The sequence below is a fragment of the Larus michahellis genome, chromosome 2 (genome assembly GCF_964199755.1).
Source record: "Larus michahellis chromosome 2, bLarMic1.1, whole genome shotgun sequence".
Classification (NCBI taxonomy): domain Eukaryota; kingdom Metazoa; phylum Chordata; class Aves; order Charadriiformes; family Laridae; genus Larus; species Larus michahellis.
Window position 1 is genome coordinate 77,049,957 of NC_133897.1, and position 21,835 is coordinate 77,071,791.

Here is a 21,835-nt window from a genome sequence, read left to right on the forward strand (position 1 = left end):
TAGTTTTTTTGCTTGGAACATAGTTGTTTTTCTTCTTCCAGTTCAGAGTATCTCAGGTAAAAAGAAAAACAAAAGCTCAGCACCAGCAAACTTTCTGAGCCAGAGAACAAGCTTAAACTGTTCAGAAAAGGATGCTGTAATGAAAAAGCACATAAGAAGAAAACACATGAAGCGAAGAGTTACCTTCCAAGTGGAAGGTGACAAGGTAGCAGGAATGCTGCCCTTACTGAGGACAACCAACCAAAGAGGGCCAGTCTCTCTCCAAGTGGATGGTAAGGTGCCATGGGGCAAGTCACTACATTGAGTTGTGTCACAGTTTCCCCTTCCGTAAAACATGCCTAATAATACAGCTTTTATAAAAACTATTAAGGCATGCTGCTGAAAAGTGCTACATAGCAGCACTGTTTTTATTATCATCCAACAGAGGGTATCTAAGCAGAACAACAAAGACTGGCCATGTTTCTTTCATTGAGGACGGCCAGAGGCAGTGTTCCTCTCACTTATGTTTTCTCCACATGCCTTAAAAAGCGAACAAAAAAACCCCAACAAAACAACCAACCACCACCAAAAAAACCCCCAATGGGTTCATCAGAGGTTTCAGAGGGATGTACTTCATCAGCTGAAGAGTACACAGTGCTAGCATATCTGTACATCAATACTTTCTCAAAGCTATGGCACCTACAACAAGTGATCCATGTCTGGATCTGTGCCAAAGCATCACATCTCAAGGATATTTGCATGATGGCCAACATTGAGTGAGGAGTTTCTGAGCAAGGTAGGACTCCACTGCAGGAAGGTCAAAGTCTAGTAAGGATAAGGAATAGTGGCAGAGCAATGCAAGGTCTTGGGAAAACACTGGTCTTCCATATACACCTTTCAAGCCATCAGACCTTACAGCTTACATTGAGGTTTTTCAGTTGACATGTTCTTAAAAGAACAAAACCAAACCCTCTCCAATTTCATTTTGGAAAAAAAACCCAAACAAAAATAAAAAAGGCAGCGTGATTCCTCAGACTTTTCCTCTGTTCCAGTTCCAGCTGCTACTGTGTCTCAAACTTCAGCTTTCAAGAAACAGCTACTCTTTTTTATTCCCCATTTTCACCAGTGCTGAACTCCTCATAGTTATTCCTAATACAGCATTTTACTCCAATCCTACCTTTAGCCTCATCATGACTCCTCATCGTGCTTTTCTGCTCTCCCAGAGGAAGACTTCAGCTTCCATTTCTCACCCCTGCAGACATGGCAAGCGAGTCCATACGCTGGATTATCCAAACTAAAACTGTCATTCTACAAGAACAGGCTGAGAGTTGAGCGAGAAAGTCAAAGTCAGTGGAGCAGGTCACAGGCCCTCGAGAGAGGCCTTCAGTCGCTTGTCAAAGACTTTTCCTGTTGAAGGCATGCGTCCAGAACCAGGAGTGAAGCAATGCCTTGGACAAATCCTATCCCTCCAAATTCAGTGTCTTGCACAAGACTTCCACAGGTAGTAGAGAAAAGGGCTGATGAGCTCATGCAGGTATCTCCCTTGCTGTCACACTTCCTTGATACAGTTTCCTCAGCTGCGGTTTGAAAATCATCTTGGGGTTGTCCTTCAGCTGCCCGCATACTTGCTGCAATTACTCCCTTCTGCTACGAAGCCTTTTGGGTGTCTCCAGGGATCCCAGGAAGGCCCTGCCAGCTCTGTATTGCACAAGCGTGCAGAACACTTAAAAGAAATTACAGATTCAGTGCCCCTTAGTCCACCTTCCTTAAACTCCACCTGTGAATTGTACAGTCACAAAGCTTTTCCCTAACTTAAGGTGTACACATTTTTCTTCAAGCCCCATGAGAAAAGAGATAATGAAAGGGAGATGGGAGTAAAGCAGCAAAAAGGTCACTGTAGGGGGAACTCTAGCTTTTCAAATTTGAGCCTTTCAAGGAAAGAGTTGCTGCTTTTCTCTTCCTGCAGAGTATCATAAGGCAGCAGGAAGGTCATTGTAGGGGAACACTGGCTTTTTCAAAGTTGAGCCTTTCAAGGAAAGAATTAATGATTTTCTCTTACTGCTGAGTATCACACCTGCAGGTGTGGTGCAAAGCACAGAAGACAAGAGGCTGTCGGTTGAAAATAAGTGAAGTAAATGATCTGCATTTTCTTTTTGCGACTGTGTTTCCACCTCTAAGAATTATTATGTTAATTTAGTCTACGAAAACAACGCCAACCTGATTTCATGCTCTGGGCATGCGTGTTACAAGTGGCTGCTGTTCCTTCGCTTCCTCTGAAAACTTGTAAACCCAATGGCCAATTTAATGAAGGACACCAGAAGGGGGAAGGTCTCTGATGGCTGTTAAAAAAGTTTGATCTAATTATTGACCCATGAAGAAGAGGCGAGAATGTGAGACCATTCTCTGACATCAGAAAGCCCATGGAGGTCTACAGGAGCTGACCGGTCGCACTACTGCAACTGCTCCTAAACTTGGTTTAGGATGATCCAAGTTTCCATCTGTCTCATTTTCTAATTGAGCTCCCTTTTGTTTTTAAATACAATTTCCTTAAAAGCATCTGGTAGAAAACTTGAGGGTGACGCCAGTGTTTATGAATGGTCTGTAAGAAAAAAACAACACCAAAACAAAACAAAAAACCCACAACTAGTTACCAGTCACGTGTATGTAAAAATTAGGTGATAATCTTTCGTACTCCCCTACTCTCCACTCTCCCTCCCTTGTTTTTAAGACTGAGTGCTTCTGTGACAGCCACAAAAATGACAAGTACAGAACTACTGACGAGGCACCGCAGGAATTACTTTATTCGCTTTCCACTGAATTACAGTCATCTAATATTGAGTGCTTCTTTCTCTCCATCCCAGGATGTACAGGTTTGCTTCTACTGAGATTATTTTTTATTGATTAACAGTAGAGAAGCCAAAACGACACAAATTATACCTTTTTGAGCTAGAAGCAACGCTGCTCAGCATCACGTGCTGCCAAAACAAAGCAGCAGCTTGTTCCTTGTTCCGCTAGGACAGCAGCTCATAGGGTCACATTTAAAGAAACCCAGATACTCACCAGAGCATCACGCTCATCACCTGACTACTATTATAAAACCAAAAACCCCACATACACAGCATAGAACAACTTAGGAAATCTACAGAGGATACTATGACATTTGTCTCCTGTTTGCTTACAGCTCCTCCAATCAGCCATATGCAGAACATGGCAAATGCTTATGCACAGTCTGCTCCACTTCACTATTGATGTGCAAAAGCTGATAGCAACAGAGGAAAATAACTTTTGTTTAAAACTGCTGTACAATTAAGTGCATCTTCAGATGGCTCAAGTGAACTCCAGCTTCCCGTTCTGGAGTGGCTCTAGCAGATGCCCACTTTTTTTGTTCCTATTGCTCATGTGCCTGTGACGTGCAAGAGCTACAATCCAGCTGAGTTATTAAACTTCCTCTCAACATGGCCAGAACCTCAGAGATGGCAAGCAACCATACAAATAAATAAATAACCACAAGAGGGCAGACACAGGACAATCTGCCCCTCACGGGCAGAGAGCCATGGAGAAAACAAGCCTCTACCTTTTTAAGAGGAACTGTCAGCTCTTATTAAATAAAGAAAAATACCAGCAAGTGCCAATACAGGTAGAGTACAGTTTTCCCTTCTAAGATCACCAGCTTTTATTCAATAAGAATAGAAAGCAATTTAGCACTTGTAAAAGTGAGTAATTCTGCCCATCTTGATTGTGATACAATGGGTTCTAATACAGTAGCAAAGATACCTTGGCAATTACAGTTTCTGCTATAAGCCATGCAGTAGTATTATATTAGGAATATATTTCCCTGAGATGAAAACAGGAGTCCAAGTCAAGAGTTTACCTTTGACTGTCACTTTTGAAACACGCTAAGCAAGTCTAAACTAACATGAGAAAAGAAGTCCCCTCACTGTACTACTTCTTTTGGAATAATTCATTAACTCAGTACTTTCCAACCCATACAATCACAGATTAACTGGAGCCTCTTGCCTTATTTAAATGGATCCTACTATCTTTTCTTCTATTATAAGCCCCACTGCTGTTTTGTATCAATCACTGTTCTAAAAGAAATTCAGTAAATCCACTTTAATTATGTTTTTAAAAAAACAGAAAAAAGCTCTGAATTACAGTGTCAGTGACGCTCGGTCATTAGCATAAAGACGACTGGTACTTTTGAATGAGCAACTCAAACTTCAGGGCTGGAAGAAACATTCTTCTCTTACTTTTTCCTGTAATTTTACATTGTTAAGACAAAGAGGAGATAAAAGTTATTACCTGTTGCAGGGTGAGGAGCTGAAAAGCTCTAAAACTGTAGCCACACCAGCTTATGGGCTTTTTGTTGGGATTTTTTTTTTTTTCTTCTTTTTTCTTGATAAAGCCACATTTTGACCCAGAGAATACAGAACTTGCCAAGATTTTCAAATATTCAGCTGAAGTTTTTAGATAATCCAAATGCCCTCAAAAGCAAGGAAACAAACAAGCTCTTTCCCCCTCCATTCTTCATTTGGCCCAAACGAAAATAGGTACAAGATGATTTATGCCGTTACCTCTTAAATTCTATTTGTTGTTACATACAAAAGTTTCCTGGGACTCTGCCAGAACATTTAGGATCAAAGTTATTACTGATGCTCACCGCATAGTCATCAAACGACATAATTTATGGCATCCGTTCTGTTCAGGAAAAGGGAGACATCGCTTTAATATCTATTAGTAATCTGTCATTGTTATTTACATGGGGAAAAAGTGTTAATAAAGGCTGGCATTTTTCCCTGGTTCATTTCAGATGCCGCAGCAGATCCCATTCAAAACTGGCTGGTACGCTGCCTGGAACGGGCTATCTCCTCTCTGTAGCTGGGCTGCGGATGCCTTCCAGCAGGCACAGAGGCGCCAAACCTGCTCTAGACTCTTTCCTTCCTTCTGGAAAGATGATTATCCTTCACAGCACAATCAACTCTTTCTGAATGCCTTTTTATTTCTGTGTTGTAGGTTTTGTCCCCATTGCTGCTTGTAGACACTGCCTGTTTACGAATGCTGAACAGGAAAGCAAAACTGGGTATCTGAAGATGAAGCCTAAGCAAAACCAAAGCTACGTTATTCTTTGTAATACAAGCCAAAACGGCACCCGTGGAGCTGACGTATACTTTTACAAAGCTAGTGTTTATAATAACATGAAAGGTTATTCTGTTGGCAGGCAGTAATGACAGAGAAGCGGTGGCCAAACTCCGTCTCTTCAGCTGTTCTGTGTTTGCTTACACGCAATTCAAACAAAGGTCCCCAGCCAAGGCTGGCCCGCGTGGTCAGCAGTGGATCACTGTGCACTGGCACGCAGACAGCTGGGCAACCCGATCTACTCAGCCTCCGGCCGAAATCAGCCACGAGAGGCCGGTGCCACCGGCTCAGTCAGCCTGGACTGCTGCCACAACTGGGCCGTCACCGCTGGGAAGCTGCTGCTCTCCCTCAACTACGCGACACGCTCAGGTTTCCCTTCCCCACTCATTGCCCTCTGAAGACATGTGTCTCACGACTCAACTGGAGACTCTGCTAAATGGTATGGAGCCGGGAAGGACGACCACCCATACACTACCACTGGTTTGTTATTTTCTTAATAGCACACCAGAGCAGGGGAGAGGCACGAGTTCAGCCTCCAGCGGTCACACAGAAGACCTGCATTCCCCCATTCCTCTCACCAGCTGGAAATCTGAAAGACAAGGAACAATGCATGATAGAAACATCCTAACCAAAATCTCCCCTCCAGAAATGAGAAATCAAATTTGTATTTGCAATCTTGTGAAGAAGAATACTTCCCAAAATGCTTGATCTAATCTCGGCTGAACTGAAACTATCCCAACTGAGCTTTGTGCAGCAGAGTTCAGAACAGTTAGAGACATGCCTGTAAAATCTCTTCTCCACCCTCAGCTGGGTAGTCCTGATAAATGTCCTGGGAACAGCAAAAATGAATATTGCAACACAACACAACAACCCGCAGGGTATCCCAGACTGATGAGGAATTATATTAGGCTCATTGAACCAACTCCTGGCTGATTAAAAACATTCAGCATTCACCACGTAACAGTGTAGTAATTCAATAGTATTATTTAGTCGTATTTTCATTTGCATAAATAAAGCCAAGGGAAACACCTTCTCTGTGCTATAAAATGTTGCTCTTCAAGGTTTTTGAGAGTAACACTTTCTTTTACTTGGGAGATGCTTAACAAACTACATCCATCATTATTTAGCATTCTCTTGTGTGTGGTGCTCTAGTCCTCCTGCTGGATCCCAAGGAGACAAATGATAGTGAATTACTAAACCTTTAACTTACTTTTGATTAAAAAAAATCTAAAGGGAAGGAGAGGCAATATACACACACAGGCAAGCTGCTTCAAAGGCAATAGGAACTTTGGAAGATGCAACTGCGCATTTTCCCACCTCTTCTTTAGATTCCAAATGGACGGAAGTCAGCCTTCACGTATGCTAGGGAGAAGTTTTCATTCGCTGGATGGAAAGACATACCATGCAGCAGTCAATAAAATAACCACTCTTGCTGGTTTCAAGGTTAGTGTTAGACTGAGTTGACCCTTTTCCACAGGTGTTTTTGGTCAGGAGAAAATGAAGCATAAAGACAAAGTAGTTTCCTAATTGTGAAGATAAGGAACATATATTCCAACTAAAAACGTAGTCTTGCACCATGAAAGGGAAATTATCCTCTAAATCCATTGACAGTACTATTCCAACACTCAGCTGGCAAAATCATACAGAGCTACAACCTCAAATGGCCATCCAAGTTCTATAATAACTACTTAATTCAAGACTCAATCCTATACTTATTCTCCCACAAAATACCCCGTAAATAAATAACACATTTCCCAGAAATAGGTGTAATGGAATTGTCATAAAATGGAATACTGTATTTGTTCATTCTACACAAACACACACAGATTGGGAGTAAGCTTCTATTAATTCTTTTGAAGAACACCAACTCTAACATACATAATGAATCTGTCAAAGATAATAAAATCAGAGAAAGCAACATTTCAAAAATTTTATGGGGTCCTTCTGGATGAAAAACTTGATGAAAAACCAGTTTTAAAAATAGAGCTGTAAATGAAGTAGGAGACAAGAGGCAAGTTATCTTGACAAGGAAAAGGGAAGAGTGGAGGAAAGGTACAACTTGATAACACAACACACACATCATACCTGGTGGTGTAGCCACGGGTAAGAGAACGAGAGAAACAAACAACAAATAAAACAATGTGACCTTTGATTGACTGGAGCATCACCTCTGTGCAACTCATTTCTGTGTTCTGGCTTACTTATTAAGGCAAGACCAAGACTTCCTTACAGTCAGTTCCAAACAAACCAAAACAAAAATCAAACTCAAAAGGCAATCTTCATCCAAATGCAGGAAAGGAACTCTCCAATTGCTTCTTCGAGTGGGATGAAAGGAGATAGAAGGGATAAGCTTTTATACATGAGAGTCATCCCAATTTAAAAATACATGCTCTTCAGAAACTTGAACCTGAAAAGTCCTGAAAGTCCAGATCTAATCCTGCTAAAACTTAAAGCATAAGCAACGGCCCAGCTCACGTGTAAATATGTAGCAGTGCTGTAGCTATTCCCTTTGCTGGACTGGGATGCCTAGCAAACCATCACTTAGGCTTGCAGTCACAAAGAAGCCTGGCACTAATTGTTAGTCTTAGTCTGAAGATGCTGAGAAAGCAGCTCATATTTCTGCTGCCACTGGCTATGGGCAATTCCTTTACAGCCAAGAGATGCGTTAGTTAACTAAGGGCAAATAATTACACCCCACCCTACCCCACATCCCTCAGCTTATATGTCTAGGCCCTTGTATGAATTATTTAAAGGTTAAAAGTCAAGCATATGCTTAACTGTTTTGCCACCCAGGTGACCACAATCACAGCTCCTCTCCTTGTATAGACAGGCTGCATCATCACAGATTTTTAGGGAAAAGCAGGTCCTCTGCCCTATTACTTGTTCTTTTTTAAACTGGTCAGTACTGACTTAGGTACACACTTCTCAAGATATGCCATGTACATGCATTTGTGGGTATCTGTATGAAATGCTGCAGAATACAGATAAAAATTCAATCACATCTTTCCCTAAAAGCCCACAACTCCACACCAGCTCCATGTTTGACTAGCCAAAGCAAAAGTTCAGTGGCTGCCAGCTCAACAGAGTGTCTCTCAAATTAGCCAGCTGTGACAATCAGTTTTTCTGTTTACACTGGGAAGTCATGTGGAGAAAAACACACACACACGAACCAAAATAGGCCAAATTTGTCTCACTCTGTATTTATTTGGTCACTGATTTCTCTTATTTGTCTCACTCTGTGTTTATTTTTATACATATACACACACATATATATGTATATGTATGTTTGTGCAAATGTAAATCACTAGGATGAACTGAGACCAAGGTGACCCAGGAGCTGAGATGTAAAGCTTGAATTCAACTCCAGTTTCTGCCACAGGCAACTTCTGAGACCCTTGGGAAGTCACTCAAACTCAGTCGCTTCCTGATTTCCCCTTAATTTCATTTAATCTGAGACATTGGCTCTTTGTGGGATATTCACTTAACCTTCAGGTACCTGCCTAAATTAAGAGACCAGGCTCCCCCTGCAGCCGGTCGTAGAAAGAGGCTGCCCAGCAGACTGATGCAGAAAACAAGCTCCCTACATTCAAAACACACTGAAAGACCTTCTTTCTCTATTGAGTATAGAAGAACTGTAGGAAAGCTAACTTTAACTAAGGCAGCTAAAGTCTTTGTCTGCGGTGTGCGTGTGTATGTGTCTCAACCTCCCGGGCACTTTAGTTCCAGTCCATTAAAGAGGAATGAAAACGCTTCACTACCTCCTACCAGTTTCAGGCGAATAAACAGAGGAAAGGCTAGGAGAAGTCAAGGTACTGGCTTGATGTGGTCACAGAGACAGACAGTGACCTAAAAAGAACAGATTTTAACCCTTGAGAGGTTTGTCATGGGGAGCTGTGAAGCTTACACAGCAGACTTGAATCGCTTTGGAGGTACTGCGTGGGAAGAACCAGCCCATCCAAGAGTTTTACGTTGTGTTCTTGGGAGGCCCCAGGTGCTCAAGACACTAATACCTCTCTAACTTCAATTTCACCTTGAAGAGTTGCAGGAATGTATTTTAAATGCATTATATTTACCCTTATACACTATATCCATATAGACACATACAGCGTTAACTATTTCAAGGTCCCCACAGAGAGCTGTTAGCATAGGCAGGACATGGGTCTGCATACCATTTAAGCCACATGCACCATCTGCTCCAACATTTTAATGTAATTTACCAGGCAAGAGCTGAGCAGGAAAAAAAAAATGCTAGATGAAAGATATTAAATTTCCCTTTCCCCAAAACACCCCCTGCTGCTTGATATATGAACCTAGCTCACCCTTAACTAAAATTTGATTTAAGAACATATTCAGAAATTTAAAAAAAAAACAAAAACAAAACAAACCAAAACAGTACTGTGTCTGCAAGGTAACACTGACATAATTTTTCTGTTAACTACTAATCTGCTGCCCATGGAGAACTATCCAAACTGATAATACTTCTGCCAAAAGCAAACGAAAAAATAATGGACAGATTAAGAACTTAAAATTGTTACCTCCCCTCAGGCAACAATTTTGAGGATCTTCAATAAATGAGTAAAGAAAGATTTATTTACTGCAGCATTGAAGCCAAACAAGTTCTATATGCTAAGACTTGTATTTGGCTGAAGGTGGCAGCTCTGGGCCAAGTACTATTTAAATTTTGGAAATAAGTCCTGCTACTGATCTGTAAAAGGGCTTCCAAATAAGAAAGACTTACACTTCAAGAATGAAGTTTCACCAAGGAGTGTACACTCATGGCAAATAAGCTTCCACCTTTTAAAACAATAGCAATGAATTGCAGAAGTTATGACAAACTCCTTTTGTTGTGTTCAACAGTATTCACGAAGATGTTTAGACAGGGTTATCAATTTTTTTTTCATTAGAAGTACACACAAAATTAACAAGAAATACAGTACTAGGAAAACCACCTTTGCTATAAATTCAGGATATCGCACACAATTAGAAGGCTAAGACTGCCCAGCAACTTCTAAAACTATAATTGTATGCAAACTGTTGACAAAAAGTTCCCTCTATAGCCTTACTGAAAGCCCAGCTCCTGGCTCATTTCCTTGCTAACACCATGACAATCTCCTACTATTCATGATGGAAAACTGACATTTCCTCTTCCAGACCTCTACACCATTCCCTACTACATTCAAGCTGACAAGCAAAAATAAAAAAAAAAATTTAAAAATTGATTTCTTGAGACTGTAAATATCAGTGTTGCTTTCTGATGGGGAAGGTAGAAAAATCTACATACAGCAGTAAAGTCTTACCAACTCCTCTTACTGGTAGCTTAAATAGAGCTGCCTTCATGATTCATAATCTGAGGAAACAGGAGCTCAAGCTGAGCTCCCACCCAGCGCTGGCTGCTGGCTGGCTGTGTGCCAGGATGTTTCAAACCACCAGCCAGTGATCAAAAGTAATCCTCTCCAGTAGTCATCGGACCAAAACCTCCCTTCATTTTTCAACTCAAGGCTCATTAAAGGTCAACACAGCAAAATGAATACTAAGAATTATCAAAAAAGGAAGAGAGAAGGCAAAGTCTTTATGGCACTGTACAAAATCACAGGGAACAACTGTCTGACCAGGACCCTTTGTCCTGGAAAAAAGTCCGTGGCGAGAGTTACAACTGAGATCTAAACAAATCCTGAGTGGCTTAAACAAGGAATAAGAAACACCTACTCATTGTCTCTTCTCGCATGAGAGAGGAGCTCTAACTGTAACTCTAGCTTGTTGGCCAAAACAAAAAGGAAGCGATTCCTCATGCAAGTTAACTTACGCAATTTCTTGCTACAAGACACTGCAGACAGCAAAGGTTTACAGGGACTCAAAAACACTTCAACAAATGAATGGAAGAAAATTCCTCAATGACTACTGAAAACAAATGCACCATTTTTAGCTCAGGAAACGGACAGATGTAGGAGCGTATCAGGGAATAGCAGACAGCGTAACCATGCCTGTTCTACTTATCTTTAGGCACCTGATTGGGATACCATCATGATACAGGGATACAGGGATGTCCTGGCCTTTGGTCTGATCTGGTGTGCCACCCTTAGAATATTTTCTTGTGTACCTCAGGAGTTCAAAAACATCATGAGAAGTCTTACAAAAAAATTACAGAATTATCTTTTATAGGGTTTTTTTGCTTTGTTTGTGGGTTTGGGCTTGGGGGCAGGGGTAGCATTTGTTTGTTTGGGAGTTTATTTTGTTTTGGTTTGTTTTTAAATGATGGGGGTTTTAGTCTCTTGGGCCTGGGGTAAACTTTAGTCCGATTTTCACGCTTGCGTCCCCAGCTAACATATTCTGCAATATTGAGCACTGAGAACATTGCCATTGATTTCAGTCAGCAAAGAATCACACCCTAACTGCTTCCAATTTCACAGGTACTAAGCAACACTATGTGATCGCAGCCTCTGAGTAAGCAACGTCCTGTATTCAAAGGTTTGAATTGGATGACTCCATCCAGACCTGGGAACTTCGGCACCTACCAATGGACACCACCTTTGCCAATCTTGGATAACAAACTCTTGAAGCACAGAAATACATACCTGATGTGCTGTTAATTGATATTAGTTCCACTGAACCATAAACTCTCCCTGTATCCTCATCATGGACCTAAAACTGAAAGTACTTCCTACTATACTGTAAAGTTTCTATATTTTTCCCAGTATTAACCAGAATAAAAATAACTTTTCTTAATGTATCAAAATTCATATAGAACATTTCTATTAACGTTATGTATTCAGGTACAGTTTAAGATGAAAAACAAAGCACACAAAAATGAAAAATTAAACAGTACAAAATAAGTTCTATTTTACAGTTCTTATTGAACATTAAATTATAATAGTGATCTTCTACATTCACATTACAGTAAATAATCACTCTAGTTTAGCACCATCAGCCTTAGGGGAACATGTAACATCATTCCTTACAATTCCACGCATCTTTGTAGTAGTGCATATATTTTCAAGACTTACATAAAAATACAACTTACATAAAAATCATAGCATATATGTTTTTCTTTTAAAAATAGCAGCTATCACTAATAGAAAATAGTAAATAACACCATATTCTCCATTTTGTTAGTAGTAGGAAACTCCTGAATGCAAACAACTCCCTAAAAATACTCAAAAGATAGACTGGTTTTAATGGAAACGGTACTTACAGTCTTTATCAAATTATATTTTCTTATCCACACACCAAGACAACAGAAACCCTGCTTGCTGTTAGCACAGAAAACCCGAATGGTTCCAAAGACTGGATCATCCCTGCTACCCTGTGAATGTCGAAGAATGAAGCTGGCTGTCCCTCCCTGGGCAAACCTTGATCTGGTTTGACTTTTGTAAGAATGTGAAATTTCAAGGGTGAGATATAGCACTATGGAAGTCCAGACACTATAAAGCAATGAGTTGCAACAAGAAGTGCTGTTCTGTTGCCTCTCGTATCTGTGTTCTTTATCACACCTGTGCTGTGCAGATTTATGTCAGAAACTGGAAACACAGCTTGTTAAGAAGCATGCAGGAGAAAAAAAAAAAAGAAAGGGCAACAGAGAATCTTCACAGACCTCAAAAGGAAAAAAGAGCAGAGTAAGAAAGCAAGTCATGATGAATAAGTACTATCAACATACTTGAGCAGATTTGACAATTTTTCCATATACCGATATATTTCTATTTACATGTACTAAATGCCTGTATCACATTCTATTTAAAAGTGGTTGAAATCAAAGAAAGGCTCCTTTCAAAACATCAGAAGGCATCAGAAAAATTCAGTAGGATATTATGATAACAACTCAACAAATTTAACGCTGATTGCACAGGGCATTAAAGCTACAATAGAATTCTTCACTGAAGACTAAAAAACAGTCTTAATAGGATCTGTTAATACCACCAAAATTGGCTGCATGACGAAGTTAGCCTCTAAGGAGCTCTAGTGAGGTTATTCTGGGCAGGGAGTTGTCATTACAAGACCTGCCAGTCCAATGGAAACTTCTGCCAATGTAAAGAAACAGCTACGTAGGGCTAATGTCCTGGCCCCTTTGCAGTATGGACATTGTCTTTTCAACCCTCCACAAGGCTTCTTCAGTTCTTCCGCATCTGTACTGTAGCTGTGCTGTGCTGTTTAAATTATAATCAAAATTATAACCATAGATAATCAGGCACATCCAACTTCCACTTTGAGTGACTGTTTCTGATTGCCTCACAAACCAGGCTTTTGTATTTAACCAATAACACACAAAACAAAAGGACCTGAGGATTTTGAAGATAAAAGCTCTCATCCTTGCCCTCAGGAAAGTATTTTATTATGGAAGCAAAAGCAATGCTTGCCAGCAAACATTACATTTCAAAAATACTTTTTAATATTTTTAGTATTATTTAGTATTTTAATAGTCAATATCAAGAAAAAATCCCCATAAAACAAAAATCCAAATCTGCAAGATCCTAGAAATGTTACGGACCATATTAAAAAAATTACTGTTTCTGCAAACTCGTTGGTTTCTTCTCCAGTTTTTAATCAGCAATCCGTGCAATACACCATGAAAAGATCTGCATTTGCCTGGTGAACTGGCACACCAAGAGTGAAATATTCCTTCAGCACCAGCTTAGCCAGCCAAAAATAATGGGTAACATTTCTCTTTTCCATTCAGTCCTACTGAGTTGGTTTTGGTAGAGTCCTTGAAGAGATTGAGACAGGAATGGGAAGTTTGCAGTGCCTATTCTAGACACCTGACAAAGCAGAGAGACAAAGCATCTAGGTTTAGGCACCAGCATTTACTCCCTCTTCAGAAGAAGTAGGTCTGTAGTGTGAGTCAGGGCTCTGGGGTTTGATGCTTTCCTGTTGGGCAATGGAGTACATACCTGTAGTTAAAGAATTTTGTTATCAGTGAACAAATGGTAGGGATAAAAAAACCCAACCAACTAAAAACTACACACGCAAAACTCCCCAGATCCCACAACCTGGTGTTTTTCTGAGTAGTTCAGCTCAGTTTCTTTTGCTTGCAAAATTCTATTGACTGAAAATAACACAACCTCCAATAAAAACGAACAGGCAGTATTCAGAACGAAAGGCGCAAAGATAGAGCTACTCGGAAGTCACAAGTCTTCTTTCACAAGTTTGATGAAGATCCTATTTCTTGCTGATATGCACTCATTTAAAATTGAATGCTTTAAAACTAAAGCTTTGGTGTTTCAAAAGAGATTTAGGGGCATGGGACCAGAGTAATAAGTAATATCCATTGATTGTGGATACTGGAGGCATTAAGGATATTCTAAAGGTTAAAAAAAAAAAAAATCCAAGAACAACAAGAAACCCCAAACCCTAAAGAAACTATTAAAAAACTACTGCTGTTCAAATGCGGCATGGCTTTGGAAGGCACTTGAGTTCTGCTAGCAAAAAAAGATGAAGGAGCTACAAAAGGCAATTTTTACCCTCATCCTTCTCCGCAAAGAATCTCCTTTCCGGACTTGCGGATTTTCAATTTTGGGCAAAGGCAGCTTGCTGCCATAACACTCTTTAAAAAACCCCAAAACTATGGCCTAATAATAGCAAACTTGGCTTCATCATAAATAGATGCAAGCTGGTGTGCCAAGAACCTACTGGGGTTTTAAATCCTTGCAAAAGAGGACTAAAGAAAAGAATACGCAGAGCAGCAGTAGGTAGCGAAGACTGTTGTTTAAGTCCTTATCTGACTGAAAACGTGAACTACCTTGTACTCATTGTTACTTTAAACCAAATAAGCTAATTGCTAACCAACACAAATTATGAGCACACTTTTTCCTAATTTTTGGTAAACAAATTCCATTGCTTTAATAAAATCACACTGAGATACATTAGACTCAGCTTTTGTAGCCAAGTGTTTTTGCAGAGCTACTGCAGGGAGCAGAAAAACAAAACCATGGCTACATAAAGTGCAATTCTCTATAAATAAAGTGAAAATGATTGGCACTTCCATAATGGACTTCAAACCCTCTAAAATGTCTTGCTAATAAAGTGAAAGAATCTATTTTTGCTTGTTTGCTTTAATTAATAATACAAGTCTAAAGGTCATTCAAAAGCTAGACCCGAGTTACTAAATCCATGAATTCTTGCAAGATTAGAATTACAATAAATAGTACAGAGAGTTTTGATGCAGAAAGGATATAATTTTGAAGACTGTAATTCAGAAGGATGAAAGAACTGGGACAGATTATACTGAAAATTTTAAATAATGTAGAAGCCAGCCCATTAGTGTTTCATGCATGTTCATTCACATACGCACACACACATATATATAGAGTAATTGCTTCGAGGCCACAGTTTAGCTCTTTTCACACACATTGATGGAACCTAAACTTAAGAATTGAGCAACATACAAGTTTTTCAAGAAGAAAGCTTGGCCATTAGTGTGTTACATCTCATGGAAATAATATCACACAGTAGTCTTTCACTTCTGAGGCTGAACAGAACCTGTATTGTATTTAGCACACGTGAACATGATAACCCAAGAAAGAACGTTGACATAAACCATTAACCCACTGGGGAGAAGCTCTGGAAGGGGACTCATCTTTTAAAAGGAAAATGATCATATTAAAACGCACACAAAATCTGAAGAAACCAAGCTGTGCCAAGTAATGGGGCCAAAATTGAGCCATTCATAGTTAATGTACTTAGACTTCAGCAGAAAGAATTTAGAACACATTAAAGTACAACAATAGCTTAGGAAACCAGCTGCAAAAAATTCAACTGAGTATAACTTGGCTATCTGAAAGCACACTTGTGAGAATCAAATGGATCACGTTCCAAAAGGTTCCCATACCTAATAAATAGTACTGGAAGACACTGAATGACAGAGGTCTGAGACATGCAGTCTGCCCTGTGCTTACGAAGAATTGCTTAGTCTCAGCTAATGAAAGAACAGGCATGTGAAATTCTCAACATGAAAATAATCAGGAAAAAATAACCAATTTTTCATCTCTTTCCTTTGTACTTAAAAATAAGTTTTATAAAGCTAAATCATCAGGTTACATTGCTCTGTAATATTTCCAATTAAAATAAATGATGTTGCTCTTAATGCAGTTTACGACCTCATAAATAACCATTCTGAGGATAAAAGAAAGAAAACAAAAACTAAAAGCAACCTACCATTTACCGAGCAACCAAATAGCAATATGAAAGACATCACGTTTCTCTTTCTACACTTTAGAGATACAGGAGTACTCTGATATTCCAAATATTAAGGGATGCTATTTGCTTATGATACTTTTAAGTCATAACTATGAATGCACTTGACATCTCTTGGAAGAGAGAGAAAAAGAAAAAGCAAACCCTAATTCATCAGCTTCTCTTTTAAAGATGACATCTGTCTGTCTCCTTACTACACAAAATAAAAGGCAAGCTTTCCCTTTGCAGGCTCCAGATTGCTCCCTCAATCACTACACTCAAATCACAGCACGCAAGGGCTGCATTCCACCTCGGGACTATTTGTGGTGGCTGCCACGAACAGAGATGTCTGCACTCACCAGGGGAGAAGGGGGCATTTCAGACTGTGATGCCGATTGCGCTGGAAGTGTTTGCTAATAGGGATGTCAATGAAGCAAAGGAGTTTCAGTACCTGAGTTAACCAGCTGTTGTTCCATGACCCCGCAGCCCAGGACCTCCAGCCATTCTCCTTGGAAGTTGATCTCCATCTCGAAGGAAGGGTGAGTAAACGGGAAGTAGCAGTCTACCCATCTGACTTGCAGTCCTGTGGCAGTGTTAAAAAAATAAATAAATATGAAGGGTGTATGCCTAAAACGACATCCCTCCAACCATCTGTAAAACTTGCCCTTCAACTAATGACACCAATTACAGCAATCCAGAGAAAAAAAAAAAAGCAAACAAACTAATTTACAACACTTGTGCAAGGTGATAAATCTTAAAACTTGTGGAAAAAAAATGACCATGTCTTCTCTAATATGAAAAACGCTTTGTGCAATTCAAGCACCCTTTGAAACCAAATCAATCATTTGTCAAACTCTAGCAACCACCTGGCATCGAACAAAAATGAGCCAAGATCATAGGAAAGTCAGTAATTTTGTTATTCTTTGCACTAGGAAATGACTAACCGCTCCTCAGAGGAAAAGCTAAGTCTTTTATTTTAACTTAGTATTTTATGGATCAGCTAGGCAAGTACTTATTTTTCCATCAGAACCTATTTTAAATACAAAGCTATTCTTTCTGCATATGTTTAAATATGAAAGTTAAACATAGATATTCATACACACAAATATAAATATATATACAAGGAGTTTTACACGATTAAGATATCCTATATACCAACACGCACAGAGTACTCTCGACTCAGGAGACAATCGTTTAACTTTGTATGGATGTGAAGTGTAAGAGAAAGGCACCACTGGGTGACTTCCCCCTTCCAAGCCCCCCTCTGCACAGAGCTAGGAAACCCCCGGCACCTCAGAGCAGGCCAGGGGCCAGAAGAGGGCAAGGTCTACAGTGCTGCCAAAAGCAGAGGGGTTGTCAAGGCCCTCATTATATTGGATGAGTTTTAGTTCTTGTAATCATTTACACAAGCTTTGATTTGCTCAAGAATTTTTTTCTAGCCATTAGGTGTCAGGAAAAAGAAAGTCTCAGAAACACAAACTGTAAAAACTCAAAAAAGAATTGAACTGCAAATTCTGTAGGCTAATGCCTTAACTCCAAGCCCATCTTTCCCTTCCATTAAGCCAAATGCTAATCAGCTTTGGGATCATTAACAACCAGGCAGGTCCAGTTTTAAAAATAAGGAGCACGGCACAAGTTGTTTGGATGACAGTAACTGTTAACACCCCTGGTTTGATTTTCAGGCTTTTTTGGGTTTGTTTCATAAAAGGAACTTAAAACATGAAATTGCATGATTTATACTGAGAGTTTTTCAAATTAAAACATTTTCTGTAGCCTTAAGGATTAGATTGTCTTTGATTGCTTTGAGTCATTAAATGTGGCTACAGAAGCTGAAACAATGTTACAACAAAAGTGTGTGTGTGTGCGCGCGCGCATATATATATAGCCGAAACATAAAATACCTAACAGTAATGGAGACCTTTCATGGATGCTATGAATTTTCAAATCAAAAGACAGGTTTCAAAACAAACACATTGGTACTTCTAGATTTTATTTCCTCTCTTAAAAATCAAGTTATATGAATGATAAAAAAGAATTTTGATAATTTCACACACAGAACACAGAAAACTGGAAGTATTAGGAATTATACCATTCATAACTGTACTGTGACTTACACCAATCACTTTATTGCTCTTTGTCTTCATTACAATAAAAAAAAATTACATAAATGAAAAAAGTCATGTGGATACAACAGTATGATGTGCAGAAAACATTTTTTTAATTTCCCAATCTTGGTACAAATGCATTTTTAATCCTAGGGCTGTACAACTCTGCATTCACTGTAAAGCCATGCACATATAAAATATCTTAATTTAGCTTCAAAAATCTGCAACTGCAGCAAGAATGACATTGAATATTAAAGTAGTTTCGTGTTCAGTAACAACATTTGGATAATGGTTTCTTTTTAATCCTCTGATTACTTCAAAATGAAGCTCTGGGAAAAAAAAAGATTTCTCTGCTTTTTGTTCTTAATTAAAATAAATTTTTAAAGGTAAAGAATGAATCTAAAGGTCTTTTTTAATTTTTAATTTTAATACATATTAGTACTTAAGAGGCCTTTTTTTTAAATGCAAATAAGAAAACAAAGAAAAATCCGAATAAACCAAAACAAATTCACAATGAAGAAACAACTCTAACCTTCATTCTGTTCTCTAAATTAACAATTAATCCTATATACCACAATAATTTTTATTCATACAGCAGCCAGGACAATTTGGAATACCTCTGTAGTTTACATTCAAGTGTTCTTTCAGACTTTTGTCTCTGGAAGACTTTACTGAAAAGCATAGGGTGCTCAGCCTTCAGCAAGATTAAGCCTTCTAACTGCATTTCTATAGACTGTCACAGAATAAATGGGTACATTTATTATTTAGATACAAAATATTGTCTTGGTACTCAATAGATTCCCAAGGAATAAAGGGCATTGCTGACACTCAGCAAATTAAACCACTAAAGACTTAAAAGGATTATGAAGATTAGGCTTTCTGTATTACTATATAATTTACCTCATTAGGCATAATTTGTTTCTTTACATACAGCCTTTGAAATGCTGGCAAAAATGACCTTTTCTGGAAATTTTAGGAGGCATACCGGTTGTAAAACACAGAGGCACTTAAAAGAGCACAATGCTGAATTCTAACCGAACACTGGTCACTAGATACAAACTCAGTAATTTCCCTAGTTTGAAGAGATGATTTATATAAGCAGAGGACACCTGCTCATTTCACAGCATTCACAGGATTCCTTCCAGTGGGTACACATCCGTTAGTAACTTACATGCCACATCTCCAATGAGTAAGGAAAAAGTGAATAGTTATTGTTATCTCTGAGTACCGAATCCTGAAAGATAAGGCACTGGCCACAGCCTGCACTCAAAAGTAATGGTGTTATCAGATAACTAAGATAAACAAGTATTTGCCAGTGCTAGCCTAATTGAGACTCATAATGAAAAAGGCTTGACCAAATGCACTAAAAAAAGAAAGAAAAAAAAAACCCAACACATTAAAGCAGCCCATTGCTACGCTATAGCACAGAAGCAACAAAGCCGGAGACCCAGATGGTCTTCACTGACCAGAAATTCTCTTTGTTGCTGAGGATTATTTTTAGAGAAGGAGTCTATGGGAGAGAAAGGAAAGGGGGGCAGGGGGGATGCTGAGGAGCACAGAAGGTATTGAGCTGTGGCCACTTCAGGGGTGTGTTGATTTCTAAGTACTCTGTACCTCATTGCTTCAGCTAATTCATCTCACTTGCAGCAGACAGGAGCTGGCTGCCCATAAACCTATGTTAGCTCGCATTATTATTAGCCAGACCATTACGTCCTCAATAAATTATTTTTTTAATGATTTTTTTTTTTTTAAACCCTTACACTCCATAGATCTCCGTGCACTCGAATGAGGTATCAGTACACCAGAGTTAAGAAGAAGAAAGAGCAGAACAACGAGTTTGATTTAAAAGACATCCAGTGGCGGTTCAGTGAGAACAAGCAGCGGCAGAACCATCAGTCAAAGCACAGCGTTACTCACCCTCCCGCCTTCTCTTACCGGTGCCTAGGAACTGGGTAGATAAATATGGGACCACAGTGAATTTTGGGCCATTTAATATAAAGCAACAAATCACAGAACCAGCACAGAGTCATTCTTTTCTATTTGCTATAGGAAGATTACTTCTGAATCTCTCAGCATCCAGAAAGCTTTTGGCAAACTACAGAAGGGTTAGAGAAAGAACAGGAGTTGCGAAAGACTGGTCTAAGTCTGGTCTAAACCTAAGACAGCCAGCCTTGGAAAGCCTCATTTCAAGGTCACTAAAATGAGACAGAAGGGACTTTCCACACTGACAGATCTGCACATGGAGATGGAGGTGTAAGGTAAATTAGTGGATTTTTAGTGTGCACTATACCCTCAAAGTAATAGAGGAAAACTAAGAAAGCTGATCTCTTGGCATAATATCTGAAACAGCTTCCTGACAGCCAAATCTCATGAAAGAAACTGAAAGACCATCGCTTGTAAAATGCAAAATCAGACATGGCATACCACTAGAAAATGTCACAAAAAGAACTATCTTATATTGTAAAGTATTTAAGACAACTGATTGCATGTTCCAGATCTTTCCCCTTCTCTAATGTCTGCCGTTCCTCTGCCTGTTGGCAATGCCAGGAAGAAATAAAAAGACGAACCTTGGGAATAAATGCAGGTGCAGATTTTTATGAAGTCTTCAACCTTCCTCATGACAATCTAGTGATATTTAAGCAACTTCTGTTAGATTGTTTACTGGCATGTACAATCAACACTAAAGTACCCAGATAGTGGGATGTGTCAGGTAAAGCAAAACTGTCTCATTAAATATTATGAAAACTAGAACAAAACAAAACAAACAAACAAAAAAAAACAACAACAACAACAACAAAAAAAAGACAGGTCAGTGATCCGACCTTTCTGCAGAGATCCTGCAGAGATCCTCCATCTATCATCAACCTGAGCTGGTAAATTCCCAGAGAAGCTCTGCAGAAGCACAGCTATCCAGGTCCAGGACTTCAGGCCTAAGCTACTTTATGGACAACTAACTTGCATGGGAGACTTAATCTGGTATCCAAACAATCTGCCTATGCATTAACAGCTGACTGTATGACAATGCAACATTTCAGTAGGTTACTGCAGCTATGATCATGCTACCCTGCCAGAAAAGATGTGCAAATTCACTGCAGTATTCTGCTGGCAGCACAGACTGTAAAGAATACAGCTGATGTGAAGTATAAAAGGAATGAAATTTTTGCTTTTAACAGAACATGGGGCCTTACAGAATATTCACAAGAAGAAAAAATATGGAATTTTTCCAAAAGCAATAAATAGAGTAAAATACATTTAAACTTTAAGTTAAAATCTAAGGTAGTTGAGACACAAAAGTAATCAAAATCATTGTGTAAAGTGGAGAGTAAAATGAAAATTAGAAGATGGCAGCTGTCAAAAAACAAATTTAATTATGTGTGCCCCAGGTCACTTGCATTGCACCCATCTCATATGTCTAGCGCCTAGCATGAAGTCTGCTTCTTTGAACAACACCTTCC

General features: G+C 39.2%; 1 protein-coding gene across 12 annotated transcripts in view; it reads right to left on the reverse strand.

The window, feature by feature from the left end:
• FARS2 (phenylalanyl-tRNA synthetase 2, mitochondrial) overlaps positions 1–21,835 on the reverse strand; it is a 253,942-nt gene that overhangs the window by 160,779 nt on the left and 71,328 nt on the right. For all 12 annotated transcript variants that reach the window (XR_012585610.1, XR_012585609.1, XM_074576026.1 and 9 more), the window contains one exon: positions 16,727–16,858. Coding sequence is in view for 10 of the 12 variants with exons in the window: in XM_074576026.1 (XP_074432127.1) it covers positions 16,727–16,858 (132 nt within the window). In the remaining 2 variants the exon portion in view is untranslated. The remainder of the gene's footprint in view (positions 1–16,726; positions 16,859–21,835) is intronic.